Source organism: Mixophyes fleayi, chromosome 12, assembly GCF_038048845.1.
Source record: "Mixophyes fleayi isolate aMixFle1 chromosome 12, aMixFle1.hap1, whole genome shotgun sequence".
NCBI classification, from domain to species: domain Eukaryota; kingdom Metazoa; phylum Chordata; class Amphibia; order Anura; family Limnodynastidae; genus Mixophyes; species Mixophyes fleayi.
In genome coordinates, this window is record NC_134413.1 from 62754508 (window position 1) to 62774814 (window position 20307).

A 20307-nucleotide genomic window follows, 5' to 3' on the forward strand; every position below is an offset into this window, starting at 1 on the left:
GCTGCTAGACAACAGCCATCACCAGCAACCGCAGCTTCAGCCAGCCCAGAGGAAAAGACCACATCTGCTATCTCTTCAGGAAACAGCCAGCCCTTCGTCTCTGGAAAGACTATATCCCCTAGCAACGCAGAGGATGTTGTCTCTCGTCCACCTGGTCTTGTGAGGGTGCCCGGTGATGCTCCTGTCCCTAGCAGTATGCCAGCTCCAGTGGTGAGTATAGTTGATCATAGTGACCTGACCCCCCTTTAACTAACCCCACTTCGACCTACCCTAGTAACCACAACATAGACCACCCTGTAGCGAATCCTGACTTAGATAATCGCTCAGGCCGCAGGGAAGAGTTCAGGGCAGCACAGCTCTCTGATCCCTCACTGGAAGGCATGAAGCACCAGGCTGGCGGCAGCCTTCCAGTGATGAAGGTGGGGAGTGTGGCCTGGTGTAAAGGGTTGTTGTACCGTGTAGCTAGGAAGGTAGAGTGGGATAGACCAGTCCGGGAACAAGTTCAACTGGTGGTACTAATGGGTCTTTCGGTGCAACTAATGTCACTTACCCGCGAAATCCCTATGGCGGGACACAAGGGCAGAGACCGAACACTGAAGCGCCTGACACAGAACTTTTTCTGACCTGGAATGTCGAATGACGTTCGGTCCTACTGTAAGTCCTTTCATATGTGTCAGCTTCTTGGGCGCCCCAATGCTTGTGCTCCCCTCAGGCCTTGCCAATAGTTGGGAACTTTTTTAAGTGGGTGGCTGTGGACAGTGGCTGTGCCCAGTAGATTGGGAAAGAGATACATCCTCATTGTGATGGACCACGCTACCTGGCATCCAGAGGCTGTAGGTCTGTCCTCCATAACTGTGGAAGTGCTGCTAGGGGTATTTAGCATAGAAGGGTTCCCTGGTGACAGTCTAAACCAGGGGTGTCCAACCTTTTAGCTTCCCTGGGCCACACTGGAAGACGACGAGTTGGTTTGGGCCACACATAAGATACACTAACAATAACGATAGCTGATCATCCAAAAAAACCATAGAAAACATAGTTAACATATATAAATATGAGAAAAAAGTGATATATATATATATATATATATATATATATATATATATATATATATATACATTTATCACTTTTTTTTCAAATCCCCCTATACTTACCTTTCAATCGCCCTGTTCAAAAAATCCTCTCTAGTTATTATACTATAATCAATTTTTGTATTGTTTTGATGCAATATCAATAAAGTGCATTTAAGCCAGGCATTGTATATCAGGGTGCCCTGACCAGGCCTGCGGTACCTGACATATACACCACTGTGACCCCAAATTGTGACCTGTTTTGCTAATTACACCACTGTTAGTTAAGGGATAACAACTTATAATGGGCCAAAGAGAATAATATATAATGCCCCATTAGTATTACAAGTAGAAGTATGTAGCAGGGAGATAAGGTCCATGATGCTCCAGGACCAGGTGACTTTTATTCACTTGTCAGCGTCCCTTGAAATAATAAAAAAAAATCCCCCTTAACTTACATTTTAATCGGCTTGTTCTCCTGTCCTCTTCTCTTCTTTTCTCCAATTCTGTGCTGCTGATTGTTCTTCTCGCGCGGGTGACTCTTCTATGCTGCGCTCCGCAATGGATGTTGGGCGTGATCACATCATGCCCGACATTCACTGCGAGCACTGAACGGAGGAGGAGACAAGGGAGCGTGACCGCAAGGTAAGTATTTTCTTTTCTTTTTTTTGCAGGATAACAGCTAATAGTCAATAACAAGTATGTATACCGCCGCTGAGTAGAGAAACTTGTCCAAGGCAGATATGCAGGATAACAGCTAATAGTCAATAACAAGTATGCATACCGCCGCTGAGTAGAGAGGCTTGTCCCGGTGCGGACACAGCAGGAGAGCTGGGAGGCTGTAGTGGGTATGGGAACCGCCGGTGAGTAGAGCAGGTAATCCAGCAGGAAGCTGAAGACACGAGCAGGACACAGGAAACACCTTCAGAGACTCACAGGGAGTGAGGTTCAAGATCAGGCAACGATACAAAGGCCAAAGGTTCCTTAAATAGGGAGAGGTGATTGATCCACCAATTAAGTTAAAAGCAAGGTCATAAGAGTTCAGGGATCCTGCACATGCGCAGTCCTATCAAGGTGGCGGACGGCCGCGGCTCAGGACAGGCGCCGGCAGGAGGGAGAGAGAACCACGCACAAGAGCAGAGGCACTCACGGTCCGATGAGTTACAGTGTCATTTGATAGCGGCAGTATTCGTCAGCGGACCTACCAGGTAAATATGTTGAAGGCATACCACGAGTGTGTGAAGTCTGTTGCAGCGGTTTGCTGCTTTCCAACTGAAGACCAAGGAAGTGACCCACTACCTCACCTCTTTGCGGATGTCAGAGGCGAAGGTGATGTAGAGGAAGTGGGCTGGGATGAGCAGTTGAGTTCTCGTAAAAGGGAGCAGCTTGTGGCAGTGCTGTGGCCCTTTGCGATTCAGTTCAGTAGGAAACCCGATCGGACATGGTGAAGCACCATGTGGTCCTTGGTGAGCATAGGGCAGTTAGGCAACCCGCTTATCGGGTCCCCGCTGAAGCCAAGGAAAATATATACAAGGAGGTACAGAAAAAGCTTGAGCTAGGGGTGCTCCAGCCATCGCATAGTCCATGGGCTTCTTCCATTGTATTGTATCCCATGAAGAACAAGACAACGCAGTTTGCATGGACTACCACCAATTGAACAAGGTGACTGTGTTTGATGCCTATTCCCTGCCCCGAATTGATGCTCTGTTAGATGAGTTAGCTGGGGCAAAGTATATTTCCACCTTTGACTTGAGCAAGGGGCATTGGCAGATACCACTGACCCCCGAGGCTCAGGAACTGTTGGCATTCATAAGCCCATTTGGCCTGTTCGAGTTTATGTCCATGCCATTTTGGATGAAGAACGTGCCAGCCATATTCCAGAGTGATGTTGATTTCCTGCTGGAAGGGTGTAAATGCTCTGCTTGGATGACATTGTCATTTTCAGTAAATCCTGGGAAGACCATCTGAAACATGTAGGGCAAGTGTTGGAGAAAATTCAGTGAGCAGGTCTGACCATCAGAGCAGACAAGTGTCAAATGGGGATGTCAGAAGTGCAGTACCTGGGTCATCGTGTGGGGGGAGGTTGGGTTAGGCCAGAACCAGCTAAGGTAGAGACAATGCGAGACTGGCTCCAGCCCATTACCCAAAGACAGGTACTGGCCTTCTTAGGAACCTCAGGGTAATACAGAGGTTTCGTCCCAGACTTTAGTACTGTAGCAAAACCCCTGACAGATCTCACTAAGAAGAAACAACCCAAAGTAGTTGACTGGACAACCGCTTGTGAGCTGGCATTTAAGGAAGCCCTGGTTCATGTTCCAATACTGTTGGCGCCCAATCATGACAAGGACTTTAATGTACAAACTGATGCATCACAGTATGGACTGGGAGCAGTACTTAGCCAGGTGGGGCCATATGGGCAGGAGCACCCTGTGGCCTATTTGAGCAGAAAACTGCTAGACTAATAATATCACTTAACAATAATCACAAACATTGTAAAGACATATACAGTATTTCAAATATTCCTATAGTCTATAGTTTTATCATTTAAACACTAGCAATCTTTGTATATATCACTTTGCTGCCATATCCAGCAGGAACATGAGGTCTATTGTATGACACAATCCAACTCCCAAGATATTAATAACGTGAAACCCTTAATGCCCTAAATCATAAAATCTATGACCATATTTACAATAACATAGCTATAAACATTTCTAGAAACCAAAGAATATAATTTCAAACATTACATCATTAGTAACCAAATGTGATCTGGTCTCGAACCAGATATCAACACCCCATGCTGAGCCATGTATTTCAATATCATTTACCTTAACAATATACAGTGTACATTTTACTCATTTAAACACTATTAACTCATGTTCAGAATGTTACCAGAGCCCTATGAAAGGGCTCATATATACTTTACTGTTCTTCGGAGTCCAAATAGGGAGAGAAATCCAAGTTTCTAAGTCCAGTTAACAAGGGAGCTATATCAAAATGTGTGTGTATTTTCCAGTTCATCCCCCAATGGTAGGCGGAGTCCCAAAACAGGCTGGCTGGTCCTTAAGACATATTAATTTAACAGCTAGAGTTTTAAAGTATTTGAGCATATCATAGAAAGTGTGGGTTGGAAAGAAACCAGCTCTCTTGTAATTGATTTTATGTGAAATGTAAAATGTTAAATATATTCTTTCTCAGTACTAATCGCAATCGCACAAAAAACAATTACATTCAATATTTCATAATTTACAACAACTTCATCCAATTATTCGACTTTGAAAGTAGCTTATAATGTAACGAGATAGCTTTTCTACCAAAAAGTGGCCTATCCAAGAACCGATCTAGGCCATTGCTCCAATCAACAGGATGTAAAAACTTTAACACAGAATTTCCATAATGTCAAGCCTGAAATAGCGTGAATACCAGCAAATGCGGGAGCTCTAATTTATCCAGATTCTGAGGGGTAGTAAGAGAATCCTGTGAGGGAACATTGACCAATGATTTGACACACTTAATACCACACGTACGCCAATAGTTAAAAGAGTGAAAAGCATGACCAGCTTAAAATTCTGAGTTATGTAAGTCGGGTAAATACAATGAACATTTGCTAAGCAGATGAAATTTACTTCAAACAAAGTGCCAAACCTTCCAGACTGTCATCAATAGTGGATTATCCACAATATCTCTTGAAACTTTTTGTTTATGGAAATGAAGAAAACAATCAGTCTTACTCCAGAAAGGAACAATTGTTCCAAATCATAATTTACAAAAATATTACCAGCAAGCAGTCAATCTCTAGTAAACCTTAAGGTTCCTACATAACCATATAGTTTTAAATTGGGAAAATTAATGCCACCCTCTGACGTACTTTGCTGAAGTTTAAATAGGCTTATTGTAGGCGCTTAGATTGCCTTATACAATTTCTAACTTCTCTATTCAATCTCTTTTCATCTGATGGTGAAATTAACATAGGCAGCATTTGAAATGGATACAATACTTTAGGAAGCACTATCAATTTAATTAGATTGTCTTGACCCAATTAAGAAAGTGTTAAATGTTTCCAGCTGGCCATTTCATCCACTGCCACTATAACCACCTTCTCATATTTAAACTATACAGCTCATGAAAGCTCTTTGGCAATTGAATGTCCAGATGTGCAATAGATCTACTAGCCCAGGACAGAGTTCTACTTGACTTTCTAGGTAATCATTGTTTTGGGACTAGGGTTAATGGTTACAATATGCCTACGATAAATTATTAAAAAAGTTTAAAAGTTTATGTATCTATATTATGACATGTTTTCTTTCCAATCTTCCCCTTTCTATATGTGGGCAAAGAGTGTATATTGGGTAGAAATCATGCAAAATACAATGCATATTTTATAGTAAATTATGTCTGTTTCTGTACAGTAGACTCATTGGACCATGCCCACATTTAGAGTCTGTAATATTCTGCAGATTCTTGGTCAATGACACAGATGCATGTCATGCAGTACTGCTTTATATTACATTTTGATCATCCCCCAGCTGTTCCTACATAAAAACATAAAATAATTAATGACAGTAAGAGAGCCATACAGATATTCCTTTATTTTAATCTACTGCTTTGAATTTCAATTACAGTATTGGCATAGGTAAGCTCAGAGGATTATTAAAGGTATCTGGATCCCCTGTCTAGTCCAGGTGTACCAAATGAGATATGCATGAAAACTACTGAACTTCTATCTTTGTTTCAAGCAAGACCATTCACTGACTCTTTTTCCCAGAGCATTGTGATTTGCAGGCTTTTCCATAGCAGTTTGTATGGACAAGCAGTGAGATCAGACATCTCCCAAACTGTAGGAACTTTATTATTATAATTATTTTTAATTTATAAGGTGCCACAAAGGGTACACAGCATCGTACATGACATACACAGAAAACAGTGGCCTATGACACAACATGATACAGAAAGAACAAAAAATGAAGAACAAAAATATATACACACACAGGTACCATGTTAATTTAAATCAAATTATTTCTGGGACAATGAGTGAAAGTGATGGTAGAAATCAGCGAGAAGTAGGCCGAAGCTTAAGAAAACAGGGATAGGGAAGCAGGCCAAGAGGTACAGGGGGTGATGGAATAGTAGAAGGAGCACACAAGGAAAGAGGGCCCTGCTCCTGAGAGCTTACATCCTAAAGGAAAGGTGAAGACACAAATAGGGTGGTACTGACTGGGGGAGAGAGCCAGGACAAGGGAGTTAGGAGGAGGACTGATAGACTTGAATAAAGAAATGAGTCTTAAGGGCATGCTTGAAGCCTTTGAGAGTAGATGCTACATTGATGGACCGTGGAAGATTGTTCCACAGCTGCTTAGCAGCCTGGGCAAAGTCCTGGAGACAGGAGCGAGAAGAGGTGATCAGTGAAGTAGTGAGGCGGCAGTTACAGGCAGAGTGGAGAGGGCGGCTAGGAGTGTAGGCAGAGATGAGATTGGAGATGTAAGGAGGGGAGGATTGATGGTGAGGGTGAGGAGTTTAAATTTAATTCTGTAGGCCATGGGGAGCCAATGTAGTAACTGTTGGATGGAGACAGCAGAGATAGAGCGACGAGAGAGAAAAATGAGGCGGGCAGCAGCATTGAGGATAGACTTAAGAGGGTCAAGGTGAGAGTCAGGTAGGCCAGAGAGAAGGAGGTTACAGTAGTCAAGGTGAGAGATTACAAGCGAGTGAACAAGGATTTCCATAGCTTCTGTGGCGAGAAAGGGGTGTATCTTGGATATATTTCGAGGGTGGAAGTTGCAGGATTTTGAGAGGGACAGAATATGAGGCTTGAAGGAGAGGGAGGAACCAAGGATCATCCCAAGGCATCGGACTTGAGAGACAGAGTCGAGGGTAGTGTTAATAATAGAAATAGAGAGGGGGGTGGGAGAGTCCTAGAAGGTGGGGGGAAGTAAGTTCAGTCTTGGAGATATGGAGTGTAAGGAAGCATTGGGACATCCAAGATGAGATGGCCGAGAGACAGTAGGAGACACGAGCAGAAGGGAGGTGGAGAGGTTAGGTGATGAAAGTTAAATTTGGGTATCAGCATAGAGGTGGAACTGGAGGCCAACCAAGAGAGGAGGTGTAGAGGGAGAAAAGCAGGGGGCCAAGAACGGAACCTTGAGGAACACCAACAGGTAAGGGCAGAGGGGAGGATGTAGAGTCATGTGTAGAGACTAAGAAGGAGCGATTGGTGAGGTAAGAGGAAAAACAGGAGAGGACAATGTTACAGAGACCTATAGATTTGAGAATTTGCAAAAAAGGAGTGCACGGTCAACGGTATCGAAGGCAGCAGAGAGGTTAAGAAGGATAAGAAGGGAGTAGTGTCTTTTAGATTTAGCGAGTGTTACGAGCCGCGGCGGTGCCCAGCCGCCGCGACTCCCCTGTCTCCGTCTTGGCCGTCGCTATGGCGATCGGGACGTCACTTCCGGGTGCTCGTCAGACGTTGCCGTGGCAACGGTAAGAACCTCTCTCGTCCAGCGCCGCGTCCCGGCATTACAGAGCAGCCGGGCGCGTGCGCAACAGCGGGGCAAGCCTGAAGGCTAATTAGAACATCTGGTGGGCAATTAGAGAGCTAGGCTCTCATTGGTCTGCTTCAGTATTTAGGGCAATGAGGCCTGCTGCCTCATTGCCGGTTATAGCGTTCTGTCCTCAGTTCTGCTGCCTGCTTGTGCTATCCATTTTGGTTCCTGCTACCTTAGATTTGATCACCCGTGTTTTGACCCCTGCTTGTTATTGGACCTGTGACCCTTCTCTTCTGACCTTGACCTTTTGCCTGGAAATCGGATTTTGCTTCTCTGCCTGTGAGTTTGACCCTTCGCTTGCCCTTGGATATTGCATCTGTGCCTGTGACCTTGTGACCTGGGATTCTTCTTATACTACAGTCCACCAATCACTCCTCTCCTGGGAACTCCTTTAAGTCAGTATACGTTACTCGACCCTCGGTCGGCCCGCAGCCCAGTCTGTCCCCACCACTAGGGGCTCCAGCGAACACCTGGCCTTCTGAATTGTTCCCGAGTTTCACTGTACTGACTTGGGAGTTCCTAACAGCGAGGAGAAGGTAATTAGTGACCTTAGTGAGGGCAGTTTCAGTGGAGTGAAGGAGGCGGAAACTGGATTTGAGCGGGTCAAGGAGTGAGTGAGAAGAGAGAAAGGAGGTGAGATAGTTGTAGACAACCTGTTCAAGGAGTTTGAAGGTAAAAGGAAGCAGCGAAATAGGGCGGTAATTAAAGAGAGAGGCGGGATCATTAGACGGTTTCTTGAAAATGGGGAGACAAGAGCATGTTTAAATGAGGAGGGCAAGATTCCAGAAGAGAGGGATAGGTTGAGGAGGTGGGCAATGTGGGAGCAGGCTTCAAGAGAGAGAGAGCGGAGGAGGTGGGTGGGGATTGGGTCCTGTGGGCAAGTGGAGGGGGGTGAGGAAGCGAGAAGTGTATGGACTTTATTTGCAGATACTGGAGTGAAGGAAGAGAAGGAGGGTGAGCTAGCAAGAGGGGAGGGAAGAAAGGAGATAGCAGCCGCAGAGGAGGGTGGGAATGGGGACAGAGTGGGCATGGAGGGGGGAGAGGATGGGTTAAGAAGGGACTGCTGGGAGATGTCATGATGAAGAGACTCAATCTTGGAGATGAAGTGGGTAGCAAAGTCGATAGAAGAGAGGGTGGTGAGGAGTGGGAGAGGGGAGGGGTGAGGAGGGAGTTGAAGTTGGCAAAAAGGCCGATGGGGTTGGAGGATTGGGAAAAAATTAGAGCTTTAAAGAAGGATAGTTTAGATAGCAATAAGCCCGAACTGTAAGAGGCAAGTATGAACTTGAAGTGGAGGAAGTCAGCATACCTAAATGCATTACACTAACTCTGCCTTTTTAGAGGAGAATGGTGGGATTGGGGGACATGTGGCGGATTTGCAATTGTGTTATTTATCTATAAGAAATTTGCTCCACCTGTCCACGATCCTAAGGGTACAACACATTAGGCCTGACTTAGGTTCAGATGTTGTCCATTTACATAGCATATCTTGTGTGAAAAAACTGGGCATATGCCCAGAAACAGACATTACGCCAAAGAATGCAGTTGCAAGATGAAATGGGATAAGTAAAGGGCTGACTGATATAGTCCATGTACAGTAAGGATGTTCTGAAGCAGATGTGGATGATTCAAGTCTTGTGTTGGTTGTAAGTGCACTTGTTATCAGCCGTATTGTTGGCATCTTGTACAGGGCAGGTTTAAATGTCGACTAACATTGATGACTGACATGGTATAATCTTTAATTTAATAGTTACACATATGTCTGTCACTAGCTATTACAGAACAACTGTATGCAACTTAGATATAATATTAAAATGCATTGTGTGTGTCACGAGCTGCGGCGGCCTCAGGCACCGCCGCGACTCGCTCCTGTCTGTGCCCCCACATCCCGGCCATCGTCATGACAACCGGGACGTCATATCCGCTGAGTCCCGGCCGTTGCCAAGGCAATGGCCGGGACGCTCTCTGCTACAGCACCGTGTCCCGGCATCTAGTGCAGCCGGGACGTGCAATATAATTAGTCAGTGCGCAGCTGTACTGTTCTTCCCCCCTGCTGCACAGATCAAATTCTATTGGGCCACATCGCTATATATAAGGTAGGAAGGGACAAGCCCTCTCTGCCGGTTATAGTCCCTGCTTCTCAGCATACTACCCTGCTTTGTCTTGCTCTCTAATTATTCCTTGGATCCTGATTATTGTTGCCAACCTATTGCCTGGATTCTGACCTTGATTGATTGCTTGTGACCCTTGATCTATTGCCTGGACTCTGATGCTGCCGTCTTGCCTGTGACCTGTTTGACCCCGGCCTGGACCTTGGCATTATCATTTGCTGACACCCTCATTACCGCTGCTGGTTTCATCACTCCACCTCTGCGTATTCACCTGCGCTACGTTCTCACGGTATCAGCTCCTACTAGTAGAGTACAAGACCTGGGGGCATAGGAGTACCTGTGAGTGCATCTAGCTCTACAGGAAAAGTGGTTCCTATAGGTGAAGACCTCTGAAGTGGTTCTAGGAGCTGATACCTGGGGCGTGAGCCGTAACAGTGTGTAAGGTACTAATTGAAAGCATTTTTATATACATTGTATTGTAAAAACATAATGCTTTTGAATTATATTTGAAATATAATATTTATATAAATGATTATACTGATAAAGTTGCTGTTTTATTTTATAATTAAACAAATATTTTATGCATTCGTTTCTAGTGTACATATGTATGTATGTACCTGTAGTCTGTACTGATTGTCCACATATGGCAAGTAATGTTGCTGTACATCCACCCATATTCAAATTGAATCTTATCTTGAGATACGCTTCGATTTGAATAAGGTCAAAACTACAAGTTCAGTGCACTTTTTTAACACGCAACTTACATGCAAGTTGAGTTGTGACTTGAGTTGAGTTGTGATGGCCAAGGTCCAATTACTATATCTTTGAGGTAGTTTACCCGTTTGACATGGCTAATAGATCACACAGACTGAACAACTTCAAATATGTCATGCGTTTCCAACCTTTGAAGTTTATAAGAGTATCTAATGCTGCAAAATGATACTTTCATTACTTATTTTCAATTACTTATGTTTACATTCAAAAACAGAATCCAGTCCAATATTATGGCTATATAGCATTTTGTATTGCTTTTCCTGAACTGTCCATGTACGGCAAGCTCTACACATCATAAAGATTTTGCCTTATCACAGCGGATTATATCTTGTCACATTAATGTATATATGTGTCCATAAATAGGGATGTGGTAAAATCACCAAGTCTCACTAAGGTTACCAGTTTTCATTTGTTTGATTATCAAAAGATTAGAAACAAACCAATCCAGAAATCAATTTGTGGCTCTTTGACATATCTGTTGGTGATAGTTCTATATGCAGATATAAAGGAGAAATTGTAAGTAAAAAGTGTATTAACATTTCAATGAGTGTTTTTTATGTAGAATCAAAACACCTTTTTTTAAATGAGAGATGGCTGCTGACCCCTGTGTTTTGGATGTGGTTTTGGTTCTAAAACATCTTTGTGTTTTGGTTTTGTTACAGGTATTACCCCAAAATCATGAAATGATTTCATGTTTTGGTTTTAGTTTTGAATCTGGATTTAATAAATAATTGTGAAAAATGTGTGAAAGTATGTCATTTTGAGCTGTGTTTGCTCCTATATTACTATTTATAGCATTAACAATCATTTACAATCAATTTTCTCATGATATCTTCACAACCAGAGGCGGGCTGGGCCGGGGGGCAGGGGTGCACCGCCCTCCCGGGCCGCTCAGTCTAACCCCTGTTAGGGCCGGCCACCCCCCAACCAGATGCAATATTGCCTATATATAACCAGGCGGCCGCATCACATTACACGCGATTCGGACGGGTCAGCACACAGGCGTGCCATGTGATGCGGCCGCCTGTGCGCCCCCCCGGGCTGCATGTTGCCAGCCCGCCCCTGTTCACAACTGTCCGAATTTTTACCAATTTTGGCCAAAGTATTGCGGCTGACCCTCTCCAATGTGTCACAAATAATACACAAGTAAACACATGGAATATATACTGGCATTTTATCCAGTATAATACCAGACAAACATAGTAAACTGATTCGGATAATTACAATTATTGCAAAGGAAAAAGCTATTTTGTACAATTTATCTTTTATGTGGGTTATCAGGACAATCATGTTGGAGGCTCCAGCAATAATCTGCCATCATGTGTCTGTCCCTTGTTCCATTAAACCTTTCCTCCATTACTTTTATATCTTAAAGAAACCTCTTCCTATGTTCCTCACTAAAATCACCAAGATTATTTGGCAATCTGTGTTAGTGGCTATGAAGAAAATGTAAATTTATGCTCATATTAGTACCCACGTTTTTATAGTTTGTGAGCATGTTTTGCACCAGTTCTTCATAATTGTCTACTTTGTTGTTACTCAAGAAGTTCTTGACAACTGTAACATAACTGTACCTGGCAGAAGCTCCAACACCATACATACATTTTTTGAAATTAGAATCCTTGATAAGTTAATGAATTTGAGGGCCATCTGAGATTCCTGCTTTTAGTTTTTCCATGCTTAGTCCAGGGAAGGATCTACAAATGTATTTGAAGCAATTGCGATCTTTGTCCAAAGCTTCAACAAATTGTTTCAATAGTCCCAGCTTAATATGGAATAGTGGGATAATGATTTGTTCCCTGTCAAACAGTTGACTTTATCTGTACTTGAAACACTCTGTATATGCAAATTGTCACTATAACCACCCCATATATAACTTCACTTATTTACACTAATAACATGTATACAAATGTATTACATGGTTGAGAAACAAGAAAAAAGTAATAGAAAATGCAAACCACTCAACTGCCAACTGTCAACTGACTGCTGATTGGGTGGCGGGGATTACTTATATACGGAGAGGGACTATTCTTGAATGATCATAGAGTGAACAGCTAGAATATTTGCCTGTCTCATCTTCAAGAATGTTCTGATAGATTCTCATATGCACTTGTTATGGCTAAGTTCCCTATTAATTGAGAATATCCATTATCTCAAGAACTAGAGCCAATTTGAAAAAATGCTTTCATTTTTGAATTTAGCTTTCACAAAATACTCTAAATTTATTCAAATATCCTTAACTACTGAATATTTATATACATGGGTCTTCAGGACCACCTCCTCTGCAAGTCTCGGGCAATCCACTTTGCCAGAGGGTTGTACAAGGTGAGGATTCCAGTCCCACCACCACTGCATTTTCAAGTCACCTATTGGCCCTGTCCCCTGGAGCTACAGTCACCTTTGTCTTTAAACACCACCTTCCATCCAGCATCAAACCAAGGAGTCCCGCCTATTCATGGCGTTCCAAATCAACCGTAGTAGGTCTGATACTGTACTTGAGCTTAGACAAAAGGACAAATCAAGGTTTACAAACTGGATATTAGTATGTAGATACATGGTAACTGGATGTAGATATATATGGTAACTGGCATATATACTCGAGTCACCTTGTTTGATTCACAAAGGCAGCATTATGGCCCACATCTACCTTACTCATAGCAAAAACAATCACTTAAGTAAAATAAGGTATTTGAAAGCTCTGCTTTTGGCCTGCAAAGAATGTTTTGCCCATCGAGAAGTGCATACTACCAGTCTTTGAATTTTTAGTGTGGGTGCACGCTACCTTTGTCTATTTACTTTTATACAGTAAATGTCTAACTATGTTCATTCATACTACTGTCCATCCAATGAACTTTGCCTGTTTCTGTAGTACCAGCGTCCACGATGAATGCCCTATTATGTTCCAAATTTATTGTATGCATAATACGTATTGCGTAGAAGTTTTTTTGTATGTGTGCTGGCCACCTTTGTCTATGATCATCAACATTTTTTTATATAGTGACAGCCAATTATGTAGCACTTTACATTTAGGTATCTACTTGTCTAAATATCTACTGATGCCTCTGTCCATCTAATGACATATGATTGTTACTGCTTTTTCATGCTCCATGATGCATGTTGTCTACAGTTCCATATATAGTTTGTGCGCACAGTGTTTCAACATTTTTATCTCTTGTACCTTACACATTTTTGTTGTTGTTTCATTTATTTAATGTATGAATAGATAAGAAAGCCCAGCAGCACTCTATATTCCAGTGCTGCTTAGTAAACTTCTGCGAACCATGCACCAGTTGTGAATAGATTATAAATAGAAGATAGAAGTGAATCCAGCTCACCAGATTTCTCCCAAAGAGACCAGACAGAACCCTTAGTCAGGGTAAAGGAAAAATAAATACTTATATTGGTGTTCTGTGTATGTTCAATTTGTCTTATTAATAGCACAGGTATTTCAGTTGTACATGTAAAAAAAATGACCACAATAGCGTAATACAGTCAGATTATTTAAAATCCCATATGGTAATCTTTCTTCTGGGTTCCCTTTGGTATCAAACTTACCAACAGTAGTATTAATAAAGGCCTTCAGAATGTATGCTGTATTTGGTTCTGAATTCAAAGTTGTAAGTGATAGTCTTCTTTACACCCACTCATAAGCAAAGATATGAGAAAGAAAACAAGAGGAATCTAGTGCAGTATGTTGTTGCACGTATCTATTAAATATAGTTAAAAACACACTCACAGTAAAATGAGCAAAAAATCCAACAATATTAGTACTGGGTACTCATGCCAGAGTAACTGAGATTCAACAATCATAGATCTTAAATGTGATCCCTGGAAGAAGGGTTGCTGCGATAATCAATCGGATCCAAGATGGTGTTTTTGGTGACAATATAGTGCTAGTGTCATCCTCGAATGCGTTTCGACATAAGTGTCTTGTCACGGATCAATGTAGAAATACAGCTAAGGAGCCATGGATACGTGAAAAAACAAACAATGTTTATTGCTGGAGAGTATGAGCAGTTGATGACATAATAGCTTGCATTATTTACCAGATATACAGCAGATGCAGGTAAATGGGAGATGAGGAAATATTCCAGGCAGCATGCACAGGGAAATGCACAGATAAGTCCCAGGTTCACATAATGAACAGGTCAGCAGATTGTATGTTGAGATAGATCTCCAGCAGCATAAATCCAGGAGCACAAACAGGAGGAAGTGACTACAGAGAATAACCTCAGGATGAGACAACAGGATGGGACAACAATAACCAGCAAAGACTGCTGGGAGAGACAGATTTAAGAAGAGTCACACCCAGGTGCAAGGAATAATTACAGGGCAGGTTAACCCCTGATACAAACAAGTAAAGCACAATAGCAGCACCTCTGGTGAATAGAGGTACTGCTGCAACAGATAAAAGAAACAAATAATAAAGTCCAGGAGGCAGGTCGTTACATGTCTTTCTTAAGGTGAATGAGTACGAACACCATTGGAATCCTTAAATAGTGTCCATGTCCAATAGGAATGCTTTGAGTCACCATAATTTAACTTAAGTCTATTACTACCATACATTGACAGAATATGTTGTTTATTCAATTAGAACCATCCTGCAATAATCGGGAGCATCCGCTTGCAAAAATAAGTGAAAAAACACATATATTAGGAAAATTATCAATCTCCGTATTACCGTATATAATGTGACTCCCAGTTTGTGTTCCACAATCTGGAGCACAAATTCCGGTTTGCGGTCCAAGGACTACTATGCTACTTCCAGTTTGCGATACAACTGGCATCACTTCTGAATGGCGCATCAATACAAGATCACTATGTGCTGGCAATGCATGTCACCATATAAAATTAAATTCTCAAGTGGATGCTACCCTAAAAGTGCATGGATGGAAAGATAAATGATGCTAAAACTAGGCAGTAAATGTTACATACTCCTAATATTGATCTTATTCAGCAATAATAAAAAAATAATATAGTAATTTAAATTCTTACATCCACAAAGGTATCGAAACAGATGTAAATTAATTAAAATTGACGATTAATGTAGTTCGTCAATAGATCTAAAAACGAAAAAAGAAGAAAGAAAAAATTTAATAAATACATGATAAGTGTACAATAGAAAATATCTAAATTTTATATTAAAAAGAATTTAATTTCAAAATCTTTATTTAACCCATTCGGTGCCAGACTCTTAAGTTTGTAGATCTATCTCATCTCCATCTTAGAGAGTTGGTTTTCAATCTTCCTATATCTCCAATTTATTTTGATGGTATCAATACCCAAAAAACTAACAATGTCTGTTTCAGAACATTTATGTTTATCTTTTTTGAAGTGAGCTGAAAGTGAGTGAGTCTCTTTACCATTTCTAATGTCCAGGATGTGCTCCGCAATTCCCTGTTTAAGCATTCTGGTGGTTTTGCCGAAATAAGTCCACATTTGCATTCCAATAAATAAATAAATATTTTTCGAACTACACAATAGAACATGTTTAATTTTATAGATCTCCTTATTAACTGTAAATTCCTGTATTTTTGTGATGGTGCCCATCACTCTCTTACAGGCTAAACAGGCCCCACACCGATAGAATCCTTTAGATTTAATCCGCCCACCACTAGAATTTTCTTGAAGGGTGTCCTTCAGCAGCTAATCCTTCAAATTTGGAGCTCGACGGTAAATAAACGACGGTTTAGATGGTAATATTTGGCTTAAAACAGGGTCCTTTCCTAAAATGGGCCAGTATTTCTTATTTACTTTACAACAGTTTTTTGATAGTTTTATGAGATCTATAAAACCATTTTTAACGTGTAGTTCGAAAAATATTATTTATTCTATCTTTCTATCTTTTTTTTTTAATTTACCTAATGGACTTGCTTCAGTTGGTGGCATAGCAGATGACATTTGTTTTGTAACTACTGCAATGTTCTACAAGAAAGGCTGAATGTCGAGAATGCTCAGGAAAAACCTTAACCTTTAACAACTTAACAATTATCGAAAAATAAAAAGTTAAGAACATAGCAGTTTTTTGGAGAGGTTCTGCTGCTGACCCTCAAACGCAAACACCCAGGTGTTTCCCACTTAATACATATGTCACTGCCCCACACAAGATTTCTTTCACTAGAAAATCTTAAAATTTTAAATCTAATTGTTTTCTTTGGTTCTGCTGCTAATAGTCATACAGCAAAATCACACTGTTTCTCTCCACTAAATATACTAGTTATTTGAGAATGATTTCTAACTCAATCCATATACTAGTACCATATATATGCATTAATAACAACCAGTAGCCACTACTCCATCTAAATAATCTGACAGTTTGAAATGTAAACCAATTGATCAGTAAACTATTCTAGCTGACTGATCCCTAATAATCCCAACAATTTTTTTTTCTGCCTCTCATTCCCCCTGTCTAACTCTGTGTTCTGTAGTTTAACTTTATACACTGTTTTCAGAGCAGAGCACTGAAGCTAACATCCTATCTACATGCTGTCTGTTCTAAAATGGTACATGATAAAAAAAAGAGCTACATATAGAAGTTATCGATTCAAATCTCTCACAAGTTTTGAATTAATATTTTCCATGAAATTACATTTTGCCACCTTTTGAGACATGAAATTGGCACCGAAACCTTTTCATGACTCGGTTACACCTGGGACATCAATTCTCGGATATATGTCAGATTGGATAGAATCCGAACCACTCATCTCTAATTTAAACAAATAATAATGTTTCCTATACTGTTTGCTGCATTTGTTATGTCTATAAATATGTTTTATTCGTGATTTACTAACATTGTTTTTCTGCGTAGACATGGAGACGTGTCGTAAATGTCCAGAAGACCAATGGCCTAATATAAACAGAGACGCATGCATCTTTAAAGACATTTCTTACCTATCATACATTGAACCTCTGGGGGAATTCATTACAGCTGTATCCATTGTGTTCTTTTCTTTGACTTGTGTAATCACAGCATTTTTCACAAAACACAGAAATACCCGTGTTATGAAAGCAAACAACCAAATAATCAGTTATATTCTTCTAATATCTCTCAAGATGTGTTTCCTTTGTTCTTTGATATTCATTGGTCATCCCATCAAGGCAACATGTCTTTTACGGCAAACAATATTTGGAATCACCTTTACACTTTCAGTCTCCTCCGTTTTGGCCAAGACAGTGACTGTAATTATTGCTTTCAATGCCACCCGGCCAGGAAGCAAGTTGAGGAACCTCTTGGGGACCAGATTGTCTATTTCTATAGTTATTTTCTGTTCTTTGTGTCAATTAATAATATGTGCTATATGGCTGGTAACTGCTCCTCCATTCCCGTACTATAACATGGAAGATGAAATTGGGACAATATTAGCAGTGTGCAATGAGGGTTCATTGATTGGATTTTATGGTGTTCTTGGGTTTATTGGCTTTCTGTCCTTTGTCTGTTTTATTGTTGCTTTCTTATCCAGGAATTTGCCGGATATTTTCAATGAAGCCAAGTTTATCACCTTCAGTATGCTGGTGTTCTGCAGTGTCTGGATATCTTTTATTCCAGCTTATTTGAGCACTAGGGGGAAATATGTTGTGGCTGTGGAGATATTTGCTATATTGACTTCAAGCTGTGGGCTTGTCGTCTGTATATTTATTCCCAAGTGCTATTTTGTACTTTTTAGACCTGAGTTAACTATTAAAGATATTACAATTCAACAAATAACCTAGTGCAACAATTTAAATGAACTACATTAAAATATGTAACATAGTAAGAAAGTGAGTGTTTTTTTTTCTATTAGCTTGTATTAAGACTGGGATGTTATGTATATATGAACCTGTGTTTTTTTTGCATGCACCTTATCTGAGTGCTGTATTTCATGTACCTTATCTAAGTGTTGTATTTCATGTACCCTGTATGGTGGTATTAATAGATGTGCAAGTGATTTATAAACTTCACTGTCTTGATATTTATATTGGTTTCTTATAAATGGTTTTCTGTTTTAGGCCCAATGCCTGTATGTGAACTTCAGAGACCAAGCTAACATGTTGTTTACTAATAGCTGCCCCACCTCCATTAAATCTCCATATGATTATGGGTACTTAGCTGTCTCTAAGACTCCAAAAAGATAATCAAAATACAAAACCAAAGAGCTGGTAGTAAACAGGCAGAATCCAGTGGTTAAACACAGAAATCCATATAGCGAAATCCAAAGAGAACCTGTCACGGGCAACAACACAATGTTGTGTTAGATTTGTACTGGCACTTTAGCCACCGACAGTGATACTCAGTGACCACATGGACATACGTGCACGTAGGTGAAGCAGAAGATATATAATGCTTTACAAAACCCATTGAAAGTGATCCTAGTAACAACATTGGTTGACTTTTCTATTGTTAACATCTTTCTATAATGAACAATGTTTTAGTATCAGTCTGATTACAATATTTTACATAGTAAAATATTGTTATAGTCCTGAGTATTTCAATGATATAATGTAGCTCATTACAGTTAGATTTGAGACCCCATGTAGGGTCTCTCCACACCTAACCAATACAGAGCAGCTTTCCACTATACAGAATACCTGATACCCCATCTCCTGAACCAATGGGCAATAACCATATGTTTTAAATGTGCAACCTAATGATGTTCTTATACATAGTATCTAGCTACTATATAGACTTCAATGTATGTAACCTTCTGTTTTTCACTCATAGAAAATTTATGTTGACCAAGGAGACCCTTTACTTTCTGACTAGTTTTCTCAACATAAACCAGGCTACACAAACACTTAATGTTATAAATAACACATGGGTTAGTGACATGTTTGGTAACCCCTAATCTCTTCTATCTTTCTTGAATATGTATGATTGAAATAACTGATAATATTTATATTGGTAAAAGTTAAAAAAAAAATTGGTAAGGGTTTGGCTGCTTTGCTTAATTGTGGCCTAATGTTATACAGAGGCCTTATGGAGGTTGTATAAATGACACCTTTTGAAGAGTCTTTAATATTCATTTCCACAAACAGACACCAGACCCCTTTAAATGTGTACTTTGTTTGTAATGTTTTTCATTAAAAAGGAGCCATGCACATTTACCTAAACTATCATTGCATGATATTTCCACATGGTTATATAGACCTTGGTGTTATTAATTTAGGATGGGACTTTCTGACAAGTTCAACTGGTTTGACTGTAACTGCTAACTGTTGTTTTATTACAACTGAATTCAGTTTCCCTAATAGATACAAACTATAGTTTCTCCTAACATTCCAAACATTTAATAAATTGGTGCTGTGAAGGATTTCCATTTTTGGATGCACACCTCCGTGTGATTATCTCATTGTGGGGAATGGAGCTTAGGTCACAAGAATCCCCGAGGGATTCTCATATGGGCTGATTGCTGCACACTGCAGCCTGTGCAAGGGCTCTCTTGCGGATGCTAAAGTGTTCACGCATGCTCACTCTCTGTTTGCACATGCTATCTCTCCCTCTAAAGCACATACGCAATAAAATATTATCCAGGGGCAGGCTTAGTTGGTTCCATAGTGGGCTGCCTTTGGCTGGGTCAGTGGGCTACTTGCATTTTTTTACTGTAAAATATTCTTAATAGGCTGCTGAACAGAGTCTTGCACCCCCCTTCCCAAAGCTAAAATATGACAGCTAGGCCCTGCACGTGCTTACTCTCTCTAGGCCTGAATCATTTTTAACTGTAAGACTATTTGCCTGCTGTAAGCTCTACACATGCGCCACAACAGGACTTAGGCCAATGAACGCAATTACATACAATTCATGTCTGAATGCAACTGACACTTAAATCTGCCTACGATTTA

At 40.7% G+C, this 20307-nt stretch overlaps 1 protein-coding gene across 1 annotated transcript in view; it reads left to right on the top strand.

Moving 5' to 3' along the window:
- Nucleotides 1-18201, top strand: part of LOC142108296 (vomeronasal type-2 receptor 26-like) — a 117281-nt gene extending 99080 nt beyond the window's left edge. Inside the window, exon 4 of the mRNA XM_075191933.1 lies at nt 17300-18201. Coding sequence (XP_075048034.1) covers nt 17300-18201 — 902 coding nt within the window. The remainder of the gene's footprint in view (nt 1-17299) is intronic.
- The last annotated feature ends 2106 nt before the right edge of the window (nt 18202-20307 follow it).